The 14,913-nt window shown below is 30.3% G+C and overlaps 2 protein-coding genes across 2 annotated transcripts; both read right to left on the reverse strand.

Annotated features, from left to right (window-relative positions):
• Positions 1–615: 615 nt before the first annotated feature.
• Positions 616–4,597, reverse strand: LOC130443466 (uncharacterized). Its single transcript, XM_056778109.1, has 6 exons — positions 3,810–4,597; positions 1,988–2,187; positions 1,545–1,932; positions 1,144–1,324; positions 934–1,085; positions 616–780 (listed from the first exon to the last, which is right to left on the reverse strand). Exons 1-6 carry the CDS (start codon positions 4,492–4,494, stop codon positions 692–694), a joined length of 1,695 nt encoding a protein of 564 aa, XP_056634087.1. The 5' UTR covers positions 4,495–4,597; the 3' UTR covers positions 616–691.
• Positions 4,598–4,879: 282 nt separating this feature from the next.
• Positions 4,880–12,795, reverse strand: LOC130443369 (uncharacterized). Its single transcript, XM_056777941.1, has 3 exons — positions 12,726–12,795; positions 5,076–5,218; positions 4,880–5,020 (listed from the first exon to the last, which is right to left on the reverse strand). The coding sequence occupies exons 1-3, from the start codon at positions 12,793–12,795 to the stop codon at positions 4,880–4,882; spliced, it is 354 nt and encodes a 117-aa protein (XP_056633919.1).
• Between the last annotated feature and the right edge of the window lie 2,118 nt (positions 12,796–14,913).

Consider the following 14,913-nt stretch of genomic DNA (forward strand, 5'->3'; position numbering starts at 1 on the left):
TATGTAATGATAAAAAAGATTTTTTTCCAATATAATTTAGCGCCATCTTCCAATTTCCATTAAAAACCTATATAAAATTTAATACGAGGGTACCTTGATAATTTAATTAGTTTTTTTCTAATTTATTTTTTTAAGGACACCTCGTATAATAGTTTCGACATCATTTTTAAGAAAATCCCTCGAGTTTTAGCGTATTTTGATGAAAATTTCATATCTTAAAATACGAGGGGATATTATTGGTTAAACTTTTTTTTGTTACTACTTTTTTAATAGTATTTAATTTTTGTTCACGGGGCTTTATCGATAGAAACAATTCCAATTACACTTAAACCACATCAACACCAAAAAAAATCTATTTCCACTGTAAATTTATATATATATATATATATATATATATATATATATATATATATATATATATATATATATAATACGAAGGTGCTTTAATAATTTTTGTGGTACTACATTTTTTAATCGCTCCTCGTATATTTTATTTGCGTTTATAAGGCACGATCGATATTTTTTTAAAAATTTGTGAAAGAAAATAGGAAAAATATTGGATGGGAAAATTGGTTTCGTGTTGTACACTGAGAGAAAAAAATAAATACGCTGAAATATTAACAAAAAATTTAAATACATACTGAGAAAAAAAATTTTTATTAAATATACATTATAAAGTTTGGAAAAATTGTCACGTCACTGTCAAATCGCCATTTTTGTACACATACCTACGTAGAGCCTTGGATTTGGTCCGTCGCAATAATAAATGTTTAACAACACCTACGAAAAACGTGAAAAAATTATGTAGACCCAGAAAAATAGCGAAAAACACGCGTACACTAAGAAAAACTTTATATAATTTGATAATCGAATAAAAACCGCGAAATATTGGAGACTCGTACATACAGGGGGGAGACGAAAAATCGTACTCACTTCTCAAATTCGATCTCTTCTTTCTCGGTACTTTATTAGAGACCATGTTCGCGAAAAGTTCATACAATTTGTACTCGTTGATGCCGCTGAAATTCGAAGCGTACTTTTTCCAATTCACCGTCCTGTAATCCTTCTCCTTATTATAAAACATCCTGGGGAATAAAGAACGAATATCATACAGTGAAAGCGAAAACTTTCGTTTTTACTCACATTTTCACCAGATCGGTTTTTATTTCTTCGTAGGTTTCTCTGAGGAATAATCTGGGGTGGACGTATTTGTACCAGGAATTGAACAATTTTTTCGGGGGTATGTTGTCTAATAGATGGGATAATTGGCGCAACTGGGAGATATTGAGGGAAACTTCCTCCAAATCTTCTACTTTTTCTTTTCCTACGAGAAGGATGATAAGGATTAAACGATTGCGAAAATGTACACTGAGATAATTAAACGAAAAAAAATTACAGTCATTCAGAAGGTCCAAATTTTAAGAAAAAAAATGGATTATACACTAAGAAAAAAACGCAAAACGATACACACATAAGAGTATAGTCTGAAATTAAAGCGCGAAATATTAATAATGAAATTATTGTCGATTTATTTTATCACTCACCTGTGACCTTCAAAATCCCTTCGATTAATCGTTTACTCAAATCGATATTCCATTCGATTCTAGTCTCGTTAAGCCCGTTCTCCAACATGAAAAGCCGTCTTTGTATGGCCATCGGCCTACGGCCCAATAATACAGCCAAATCTTGATACGACCTATTCGAACAGCTGTCCCTCATAAATTTCAATATTTTCTCGTCTTCTTCTTCGGTAAACCTGCCCAATTTAACTGTTTTCTCGCTATACAATCTCTGGAACCTCAAATGTACATAAAAAGGATTCCTCTGGTCCAATTTATGAGACAGATACTGCATAAATTTTATCTTCTCTCTCCGTCCCATGCATTTGGGTAATTTGTAAAAAACCGACGGTTCCAAATTCAAATCGTGATCCTAAAAAACAACAAGAAATTAATTATCCCCCCCCAAAAAAATGCGAAACACTCACTTTGCAAAAATTCGTCCAATTCTCTTTGATCTGTTCGTCTTCTTCTTTGCTATAGGGCCCTGTCTTGGCGTTAAGTTGTTTACCGCGTTCGGTTTCGTCTAGCGTGGGTTTGCTAGGTCTCTGGATATCGTGGAGAGGGGGTATATAATCGAAAGGCAACTTTATGTAAAGTTTTGCGAGTATTTGCTTCTCGTTTCCATCTATATAACACGAATCAAACGATAGACGAAACATTGAAAATCGCCACATTTATTTTCGTATTACTGATAGAAAATTCAAAAACATGACGTCTTCACATGAATCTAACCACATTTATATGCTAAAGCGAAATAAAAACGGCCACATAAATAATTTAAAACGAGCCACGTGAATTTTGAACCTCATAAATAATTTAAAAGAAGCCACATGTATTGAAAATTGAATTTGAAACAAAGAATTCAAAAAACAGATAATTCTACTCGAATTTAACCACATTTATATGCGCAAACGAAATATAAAAACATCCACATAAGTCGGGGCTTCTTAAACTGTGGGTCGCGACCCCCAGGGGTGTCGCGAGACTACTGAAAAAGGGTCGCAAAGATCTGATACTTTTCAATCATTATAAATAAAATTTTAAAATTAGTATACACACTACGTACAAATATAAATACAAATAAAAATCATACAAAATACTATTGTAGTTTTATTATAACTATTTTTTGAAAAAAGTGGCAATGCAAAACTGTTATGTAGGGCCTATAAATGAAAATATGGAAGTAGCATTTAAAATAATAAATACAACGCGCTCCTCGATTTTCAACTGAACGTTTATATGGAGGAGGGGGTCATTTAAAATTTCCTAAGCTTGAAGGGGGTAGCTATATAAAAAAGTTTAAGAAGCCCTGACATAAGTAATATAAAACAAGATGAATTTACTAAAATACGAATTGTAAAAAGATGATTGAGTAAAATGAAATACCAGCATCCATCTCACTGTTTTTATAGACAAACATAGAATAAAATCAACAACAAGAGGGATGCCACATTTATTAAAATTCGTATTGAAACGCCACAGTTATCAAAATTTGTGTGGGGGGAAAAATTGGAGAAAACGAGGTATCTAAATGTCCTTGGAACACAAAAACAGAGTTAAAACAGCAACAAGGACAGAAAGAACGAGGCCACATTTATTAAAATTGGCATGAGAAGATGAAAATTGAGAGAAATAACAGATCTACTTGAATTTCACGCATTTTCTGGTAAATTTTGCCACATTTATCAAGTAAAACAGAACAAAAGCAATAAGAAATTACCCCATCTTCCAAAATAGATATTATTAGAAAAAATCCAGAAAACCGCAGATCTGCGTTATCTTTGCCACATTTACTCCCGAAAACAGGATAAGAACAGCCACAAAAACAATAAGAAGATGCCACATTCTCCAAAATTGTTATTAGATCAAGAAAATTGGAAAAAGCCATGAATAAAAGCGAATCTGGCCATATTTATCCACAGGGGTAGAACAAAAACAGCCACAAAACCAATAAGAAAACGCCACGTCTTTCAAAATTGATATTATATGAAGAAAATCGAGAAAATATGCATATCTGCGTCATCCTTGTCACATGTATCCACAAAAACAGGTTAAAAACAGCCACAAAAACAATAAGAAAATGCCACATTCTCCAAAGTTGTTCTTAGATGAAGAAAATAGAGAAAAGCCACAAAAACTACGCAAATTTTGCCACATTTATACACACAAACAGAAAAAAAAACAGCCTCATAAATCTATCAAATCATGTAAGAAAATGACATAAATAAAGAAAAGCAATTCACTTACCGATTTTTTGTTCCCATTTTTTCATAAAATCAACCTGTTTAGCTTCTTCTTCATAATCCACTTTCTTTTTTTTTTTATTTTCTTCATAAATTTTTTCATCCGAATCTCGTTTCTTCACTTTCACACCCAGATCATGAGAACCGTTTAATATCGACGATTGTTTCAATTTCTCCCAGATTTTTTCATCCCTATCGACGTACGCCTCAATATCACTTTTGATTTTCTTTTTTTTCATAACAACCACGTGTTTTTCTTCATCTAATTTGTTTTTATTCAATTTTGAAACTTTTTGTTCGGATTTTTCACGTTTAACATCATTATTTAAAACAATTTTATTTTGTTCACTCAATCTATCACTATTCGAACTATTTAATGAATTTTTTTTTCTTTTTTTCTCAACATTTGGCGTTGAAAACATCGGAGAGACAGTTTCCGGTACATTCGAACTACTTTGACCCGTTAATGTGTCATTTAAAAGTTTGGAAGTATTTCTGTTACCCGAAATATCAAAAAAAAATAAATCTTCGTCTTTAGGTACCGAGTCAATCCTTTCACTATTTTCCCTCTCACTATAACACATCTCGACATCACTGTCGATAATATTCACTACAGTTTTTCGATTACTATTTCTTTCTTGTTTTTTGTTATTTCTCTGTTTGCAAGATTGCAAACTATTAACCCCCATTTTACAATAAATTAAAAACAATTTTGCTTTCTACATAATACTTAAACGCGTTTATTAGACAGAATACGCGCTGCGATCAATCATCTTCTTTTCATCGATGGCTTGAACGAACTTTTATACAACCACCTATCGACGAGGTGTTGAACATACTAGTCGTTTGTATAATATATATTATATTTATTAATAAAATTTTTTTGTTTGTATTCTATTCTATAATTCCCCCTTTCACAGTAAATTAACTTCAATATAATATACTTTTTCGTTCTTAATCACGTTTTACTAGACAGATGACGCGCTGTCATACTAATCTTCTTTTTAACGACGAAGAAAAAAGGACAGGATCGGTTCAAAAATTTTTTTATTATCATAAGTATATTTACACATATTATTTATTTTTGTTTTCGTCATTAATAGAAGGTGGTGGTATGAATAATCTTTGTAAAGACGAAATTGGCATTTCTAATAATATAGTAATAAAAAATGCGAGTATATATGACATTATTAAATCGCCTATAACATTGTGTATCTGAAAGAAAAATTAATCAAAATGGTGGTAAAACCGATTTTGGTTGTATAATTACAATTAAAATATAGTTGACATATACTGGGGTTCTCGTTACTGCTGCCTTCGACATTAATAAAGTGAAATGGCCGAGGTAAACACAGTACGTTAATCTGCCTAAAATGTACATCGGTTGCCATCTTAAAATTCTATCGGCGAGTCCTATAAAAATTTTGGTTTCATAGATTATTAGAAATGATAGATTTGTTGTTACATAAAATTATCTGGATACGTCTCTGCCTACATGATGAGATAAGAAGAGAAGCAGAAGAAGAAAAATAATAATAAATTTCCCGAGTATACAGTGTGAGACCACAATGTCGTTTTTGAGAAAACACAAATAGACTGAAATGTCAAAAAAATATTGTCATTAATATAGGGTGCGTCTAAAATTGTGTTCCATAGGTATCAAAAAATATCAAAATATATACAAGGTTTTCTCAAAAAAGTCTCCTATTTATTTTTTTTTATATTTGTTTGTAAACAAAAATCTAATGAATTTATGTGTCATTAAAACATTGTTATTCATACAGTGTACGTTCAAAATAGTGTTTCATGGTAATAGGTATTAAAAATTATCAAAATATATACAGGTTTGTTCAAAAAGTTAATATAGCGATTTTAGGCGTCAAAAAGTATCGTCATTTATACAAGGTGGGTCTTATATACGTAAAAGGTATAGAAATTTATTGAAATATATACATGGTATACTTGAGAAACTTTTTTTTTAATTTCCTAAAAGTGAGAATAGGTATAAAAAATATTATCATATATACAGGGCGTGCGTAAAACGTCTCATTATAGTAGGTATAAAAAAATATTATTTTGAATACAAGGTGAATTCAAAAAGAGTATAGTTTATATGTTATGAATAAATTAATATGTTCGTTGAAAAAAATTTGTAGACGTTTTTTTAAAATAAAAGAGCAATAAAATTGTCGATTTTGAGATTAAAATCGTTTTATTTTCTATTTTCAACGTCCTCTGGTCCTTTGGGAATCCTTAAAACTTACTGATTGGTCAACTATTTGGTTGTTTATCACGAAAATTGATAACCGTTATTTTGTAACTGGCAGGATTACGATTTCCCATCTCTATTATTGATAAATATGGAAACTGTACAAGAAACCTTTAAAATATTGAAAAGTTATGGAAAATATGGGAATTGTTGAATAATTATTGGAAAATTTTGAATAAAATATGAAAATTATGGAGAAAATATAAGAAAAATCAAGAAAATCACAAAAAAATCACGAAAATCTTGGAGAAAATTATGAAAATGCTGGAAATATTATGGAAAAACCTGATTATCAGAGAAAAATGATAAGAAACCATAGAAATTAATGAAAAATTAATAAAAACTACGAAAAAATCATGCTAGTTTATGAATAATCATGGAAATGATAAAAATATCGTCAAAATTATGGAAAATCAAAAAAATTATGAGGAAATTAAAAAAATCGACAGAAGCATCACAAACTAACGAAAATAACGTAAAAATGATTAAATAATAATAAATATTTATAATTATTAGCAATTCTAAAAAAAATCAAAAATCCTGGAAAAAATGAGAAAATTTGAGGAAAAAACATGAAAATCGAGGAAAAATTATAAAAAACTATAGAAATTATGAAAAAATCAATAAAAATTCCGGAAATGCAGAAAAATAAGAGAAAAAATGGAAATTGCAGTAAATTATATATAAAATTATAGAAATTTTGAATAAACAAAAAAAATTCAGATAATAGAGAAATATAGTGAAAATTATTGAAAAATCGTAAAAATTTTGAAAATATTCGAAAAATCCCTAAAAAATTGATCATGGATCATGGAAATAATGGAAATTTTAGAAAAATTTTCAAAAAGTTACGTGAAATCTTGAAAATTTTGAAAAATCTTTAAAATTTAGTATAAAACTATAAAATGTCATAGAAATTCCAAAAATTCATAAAAATTGATGGAAATTATGGTAAAAATCATAGAAATTCAGATAAAAATGTCATAAAAATTTCAAAAAATCATAAACATTTTGAGAAATCGATTAAAAATATGCAAAAAATCAAGGAGAGTCTATAAAAATTATGAAAAAGTTATGTAAAAATCTTCAAATTATGGAAAAGTGGCGAAATTCATGGAAAAATTATGAAAATTATGGTAAAAAACATGAAAATTCAGAAAAAACCAGAAAATATGCAAAAACTTTGAAAACATCCATAAAAGTTAAAAAAAACTATAAAATAATCTCGAAAATTGGAAAAGATGGAAAAGATTTGATAAAAATGATTGAAAATTATAAAAATTATGGTAAAAATCACGAAAATTCAGAAAAAAACTAAAAAATGTTATAAAAATTTCAAAAAAATCAGAAAAATATGAAAAATCGAATAAATATATGTAACAAATCATGGGATGGATAAAAATTATAAAAAATTTATGTAAAAATCTTGAAATTATTGAAAAATGGCGAAATTCATGGAAAAAATTATGAAAACCATGGTAAAAAACATGAGAATTCAAAAAAAGGCAGAATATATGAAAAAAATTTTAGAAATTTAGAAATTTAGAAAATGGATGAAAGCTATGAAAATTCCGAAAAACCACCTAAAGATTTTAAAAGAAACTAAAAGAATTAGGTGAACATTATAAAAAAAATCATGAAAATTCTGAAAAAATTCACGGAAACTTAAATATTAATTTCAACAGTGAATCAACGCATTTTTTCAATAATAAACCACCAAAATAGTCACACATAAACAACCCGAGAAAACCTCGCAACATCTCCATTAAATAATAATAAAAATCCAATAAACTCACCTCCAATTCCATGTATACAACCGAACAAAAACCACCCCATAGACAAAACGAAAATCGGTTTCGTAACAACGACGAACCATGAAGAAATAAACGCGTCATGTTCAAATTTACCTATAAAAACGTACCAACCCGGTATAATTATTATCCCCACAAAAGATACGTACGTCAACAAACAAAACACGACCTTCCACGTCGTTTTCTGCAAAAAAAATCACACGAATCAAATTCTGCGCGATATGAGACCGTATAAAACCCACCCTTGCACCGAACACATCCACGTGTCTGGTCTTGTACAGCAAATAACCGAAGCCGACGCCGATTATGGGCGCGCAGGCGTTTCCCATATGGGATATGTGATGCCAATGCCACAACGGATCGCCCACTATGTATTTGATGTTATAAACCGATCTGGAGATTCGGTAAAACGAAATGATTAACGTCTTGATTCGATTCAGAATTTAACTTACTCCGCCCTCGGTATAATGAGGGTTTCGAAATCGTTGATGTAGTTGTATAGGAAGGTGAATATCGTACTAATCGACAACAGAGCCCCCAGGACGTACCAAATGTGTTTTTCGCGTGTTTTTATGTACCACAATAGTACCAACAACGAAATAAAATATCTGGTATCTTCAGCGAGATACCAAAGTGTTGGAGTACACTGTAATATAATGAAACTTTCGTCTTATAACATGTTTGAGGTTATATAAAACGTATCTTTGTCAAAATGGTGTCGATAAAGCGAATTGTTGTGACGCCTGACGTTTACATTGACACTTGACGTATTTTCGACGACGTTACATCATTTCCGAAATATATCGATCGGATATGACGTTTTCATTGTTATAAATGACGTTTGACATGGATCGTATTGTTAGGATTAACATTTGACGTATTGACGTCTAGATTTGATCAAATTTTTTGTGATTTGACATGTCCACAAATGTTTTTATCTAAATACGACGCAATTACATAATTTCCGAAATATATCGTCCGGATATGACGTTGACATTGTGATAAATGACGTTTGACATGGAACGTGATGCTAGGATTGGCATTTGACGTATTGACGTGCAGTTTTATTCAATTTTTTGTGATTTGATATGTCCACAAGTGTTTTTATCTAAATTCGACGCGATTACATAATTTCTGAAATATATCGACCGGATTTAACATTGACATTGTGATAAATGACGTTTGACATGGAGCGTGATGTTAGGATTGACATTTGACGTATTGACGTCTAGATTTGATCAAATTTTTTGTGATTTGACATGTCCACAAATGTTTTTATCTAAATACGACGCAATTACATAATTACCGAAATATATCGTCCGGATATGACGTTGACATTGTGATAAATGACGTTTGACATGGAACGTGATGCTAGGATTGGCATTTGACGTATTGAAGTGCAGTTTTATTCAATTTTTTGTGATTTGATATGTCCACAAGTGTTTTTATCTAAATTCGACGCGATTACATAATTTCTGAAATATATCGACCGGATTTAACATTGACATTGTGATAAATGACGTTTGACATGGAGCGTGATGTTAGGATTGACATTTGACGTATTGACGTCTAGATTTGATCAAATTTTTTGTGATTTGACATGTCCACAAATGTTTTTATCTAAATACGACGCAATTACATAATTACCGAAATATATCGTCCGGATATGACGTTGACATTGTGATAAATGACGTTTGACATGGAACGTGATGCTAGGATTGGCATTTGACGTATTGACGTGCAGTTTTATTCAATTTTTTGTGATTTGATATGTCCACAAGTGTTTTTATCTAAATTCGACGCGATTACATAATTTCTGAAATATATCGACCGGATTTAACATTGACATTGTGATAAATGACGTTTGACATGGAGCGTGATGTTAGGATTGACATTTGACGTATTGACGTCTAGATTTGATCAAATTTTTTGTGATTTGACATGTCCACAAGTGTTTTTATCTAAATACGACGCAATTACATAATTTCCGAAATATATCGTCCGGATATGACGTTGACATTGTGATAAATGACGTTTGACATGGAACGTGATGCTAGGATTGGCATTTGACGTATTGACGTGCAGTTTTGATCAATTTTTTGTGATTTGATATGTCCACAAGTGTTTTTATCTAAATTCGACGCGATTACATAATTTCTGAAATATATCGACCGGATTTAACATTGACATTGTGATAAATGACGTTTGACATGGAGCGTGATGTTAGGATTGACATTTGACGTATTGACGTGCAATTTTGCACAAAATTTTTTGTGATTTGACATGTTCACAAGTTTTTTTATCAAAATTCGACGCGATTACAGAATTTCTTAAATATTCGACCGGATATGACGTGTTAATTGACGTTTGACGTGGAATTGTGTACAATTTGACATGTCCATATGGGTTTTTATAAAAAGTCAACGCGAGTATATATCGACCGGATATGACGTCCTTATGGTAAATAATGTTTAATATGGAAGTGAGGTTAGAATTGATGTTTAGTGACGTTTGACGTGACATTTGGCACGGAACGGGACGTTTAACTTGGCATTTTTCACGGAAAGTTACTTATAATATGACATTTCATACGTAACGTGGCTTTTTAATTGACATTCGACACGTTGACGTGTAGTTTTATCCAAAACCGATTCAATTGTATGATTTCCAAAAAATTTTGAACAATTTTAGCCCACTGAAGACTCGATCTGATCCAGTTTGAATATTTCTCCCGAACAAAATGCTTTAAATTCCATCTTGAGTTCGATTTATTCAACTTACGCGGTTGCCACGTCCACATAATCCACTTGGTATTTAGGTATTTGCGTAACGCAGTCTAAATTTCTTATTTTTCCTTTTAAATCGTATTTTTTCATTTTTTTATCGTAGCAATCGTTGATGTTTAGTTGTATTTCGTCCAGAATCGTCGTATTTCCGATCGAATCGGGACATGTGATCGGTACGCAGATCCAGTGACGCAAAACGTCGTGTCTGTAATTATAATCGTTCGAAATGATTTCCTGGAAATGTTTGACGTTTTTATGGGGTTCTACATCACGTTATTTGACGTACTCACTTGTATGGTATCCCACGTGGGATTTTCTGGATTGTTCGGTTCCATATGATATTCGAAAGAACAATAAAGAAATTCGTCATTAAGGAACGAACATTTATCGAAATTGTCCTGATGGAATAATTCGGGTAACGAACCGTATTGTTCATCTTTAAGACGTTACGCAATGTTAGTATCATTTTATAATGTTTAGAAATTATTCAGAATGTTCTAAAATGCTCTAGAATGCCCTAGAATGCCCTAGAATGCCCTAGAATGCTCTAGAATGATCTAGAATGCTCTTGAATGATCTATAATGTTCTAAAATGCTCTATAATGTTGTAGAATGCTCTGGAATACTTTATAATGATCTAGAATGCCGAAGAATTCTTTAGAATGATCTAGAATGCTCTAGAATGCTCTAGAATGATCTAGAATGATCTAGAATGATCTAGAATGATCTAGAATGATCTAGAATGATCTAGAATGCTCTATAATGCTCTAGAATGCTCTAAAATGTTCTAGAATGCTTTAGAATACCCTTTAATATCCTAGATTATTGTAGAACGTTCTAGGATGTTCTAGAATGTTCTATAATATTGTAGAATGCTCTGGAATACTCTATAATGATCTAGAATGCCGAAGAATTCTTTAGAATGATCTAGAATGCTCTAGAATGATCTAGAATGATCTAGAATGATCTAGAATGATCTAGAATGATCTAGAATGATCTAGAATGATCTAGAATGATCTAGAATGATCTAGAATGATCTAGAATGATCTAGAATGATCTATAATGCTCTAGAATGCTCTAAAATGTTCTAGAATGCTTTAGAATACCCTTTAATATCCTAGATTATTGTAGAACGTTCTGGGATGTTCTAGAATGTTCTATAATATTGTAGAATGCTCTAAAATGCTCTAGAAAGTTCTATAATGTGCTAAAATGTTCTATAACGTTCTGAAAGTAACTTAGAGCGGTCTACGATGTTCTGAGATGCTCCAAAACCATCTAAAATGCTCCAAACCTCTCTAAAATGTTCTCAAAACAATCTACAATGTTCTATTATGATCCAATGGCTTCTAGAAAAAATCTACAATGTTCTAAAATCGTCTAAAATGTTCTTAGACGATATAGAATGTTTTAGAACGTCGCAAAATGTTTCAGAACGATATAAATTTATGTATAATATAGCAGAATATTCTAGACCCACAAAGGATGTTCTAGAATGTTGTAAAATGTTCTAAAATGTTGTATAATGTTCTAGAATGTTGTAAAATGTTCTAGAACGACTAACAATGTCTCAAAACAATATAAAATGTTTTATAAAAGACAAAAAATAATTCAGAATATTCTATAATTTCGATAGAATGTTCTAGAAGGTTATAGCATGTGTTATTCGAAACAAAAAACAATGTAGTTTGTTTTAGGACGGCACAAAGTGTTCGAGGACGATAAATAATGATACAGAGGGATATAAAATGTTCTAGAAAATCGAAACACAAGGCAGAATATTCTGGAAGGACACAGAACATTCTAGAGGGACTTAAAATGTTTTAGGTTGATATGGAATGTTCTAAAACGAATTGGAATGTTCTAGAATGATATAGAGTGTTCAAGAAAGAGTTAGAATGTTCTAGAATATATTACGATGATTGGAAAACTATTTTAGAGATACGAAATAATCTATAACATTAGAAATTGTTGTAAAACACATAATTTCAGTTTGTTTTGGTATAAAAGATAATCTAGAATATTCTAAAACGTTCTAGAACTTGTTTACTTACTGGAAATTGATGCTTGGGAACGTTGGATACTTATTATAAGTGAAAGTATCGATTTTAGAAACCACATCATCGCTTAGATTATTCTAATATGCTTGTAATGTTCAAGCAGCTTGGTAATTTCGATTTTCGTCGACGATTAATTTAATTATGATGGTATTTTCTTGTAAAATTTAATTATTGAGATGGATTATCTATTTTAACGTACATTAAACGTGGTTTTTTAACGATTATGTCAATGATCAAGGAAAATTTACTTTACGATGTTTTTATTATATGTTCGAGCTTTAGAGGAAAATATTCGATCGATTCGGTGCAAAAATATTTTCTAAATTTGCTTTAGAACGTTCCAGAATATTTTATTACCTCCTAGAATATTCCAAAACATTCCAAAGTTATTACAAATTGTCCTAGAATATGGCAAAATGTCTTAGAATATTCCAAAACGTTCTAAAATTGCTTTAGAATATAGAATGTTTCAAAACGTTCCAAAGTTATTACAGATCGTCCTAGAATACAGCAAAATGTTCTAGAATATTTCAAAACGTTCTAAAATTGTTTAAGAACATTCTAAAATATCTTATAATGTCCTAGAATGTTTCAAAACGTTCCAAAGTTATTACAGATCGTCCTAGAATATAGCCAAATGATCTAGAATATTTCAAAACGTCCGAAAGTTATTATAAATCTTCCTACAATATATTAAAACGTCCTAGAATGTTTCAAAACGTTCCAAAGTTATTACAGATCGTCCTAAAATATAATAAAACGTCCTAGAATATTTTAAAACGATATAAAATTGTTTTGGAACGTTCTAGAATATTTTATAACGTCCTAGAATATTTCAAAACGTTCTAAAATTATTTTAGAACGTTCTAGAATATTTTATAACATCCTAGAATGTTTTAAAACGTTCCAAAGTTATTACAGATCTTCCTAGAATACAGTAAAACGTTCTAGAATATTTCAAAACGTTCTAAAATTGTTTTAGAACATTCTAAAATAACTTATAACATTCTAGAATGTTTCAAAACGTTCCATAATTATCACAGATCGACCTAGAATATAGCAAAACGTTCTAGAATACAGAAAAACGTTCTAAAATATAGCAAATGGATCTAGAATATTTCAAAACGTTCGAAAGTTATTATAGATCTTCCTAGAATATATTAAAACGTCCTAATTTGTTTCAAAACGTTCTAAAATTGTTTTAGAACGTTCTAGAATATTTTATAACGTCCTAGAATGTTTCAAAACGTTCCAAAGTTATTACAGATCTTCCTAGAATATAGCAAAACGTTCTAGAATATTTTAAAACGTTCTAGAATATTTGAAAACGTTCTAGAATGTTTCAAAACGTTCTAAAATTGTTTTAGAATATTCTAAAATAACTTATAACGTCCTAGAATGTTTCAAAACGTTCCAAAGTTATTACAGATCTTCCTTGAATATAGTAAAACGCTCTAGAATATTTCAAAACGTTCTAGAATATTTCAAAACGTTCTAAAATTGTTTTAGAACATTCTAAAATAACTTATAACGTCCTAGAATGTTTCAAAACGTTCCATAATTATCACAGATCGACCTAGAATATAGCAAAACGTTCTAGAATACAGAAAAACGTTCTAAAATACAGCAAATGGATCTAGAATATTTCAAAACGTTCGAAAGTTATTATAGATCTTCCTAGAATATATTAAAACGTCCTAGAATGTTTCAAAACGATCCAAAGTTATTACAGATCGTCCTAAAAGATAATAAAACGTGCTAGAATATTTTAAAATGATCTAAAATTGTTTTAGAACGTTCTAGAATATTTTATAACGTCCTAGAATATTCCATAACGTTCTAAAGTTATTACAGATCGTCCTAGAATAAAGCAAAACGTCCTAGAATATTTCAAAACGTTCTAAAATAGTTTTAGAACGTTCTAGAATATTTTATAACGTCCTAGAATATTTCAAAACGTTTTAACATTATTATAGAACGTCCTAGAATAATTTATGGAATCAAAGAATATATTGAAATGTCTTAGAATGTTTCAAGAAGTTCTAGAATCGTTTTAGAACGTTCCAGAATATTTTATAACATCCTAGAATGTTTTAAAACGTTCCAAAGTTATCACAGATCGTCCTAGAATAAAGTATAACGTCTTAGAATATTTTAAAACGTTCTGAAACTGTTTTAGTAC

This window comes from Diorhabda sublineata, chromosome 4 (assembly GCF_026230105.1).
Source record: "Diorhabda sublineata isolate icDioSubl1.1 chromosome 4, icDioSubl1.1, whole genome shotgun sequence".
In the NCBI taxonomy this organism is placed as follows: Eukaryota; Metazoa; Arthropoda; class Insecta; order Coleoptera; family Chrysomelidae; genus Diorhabda; species Diorhabda sublineata.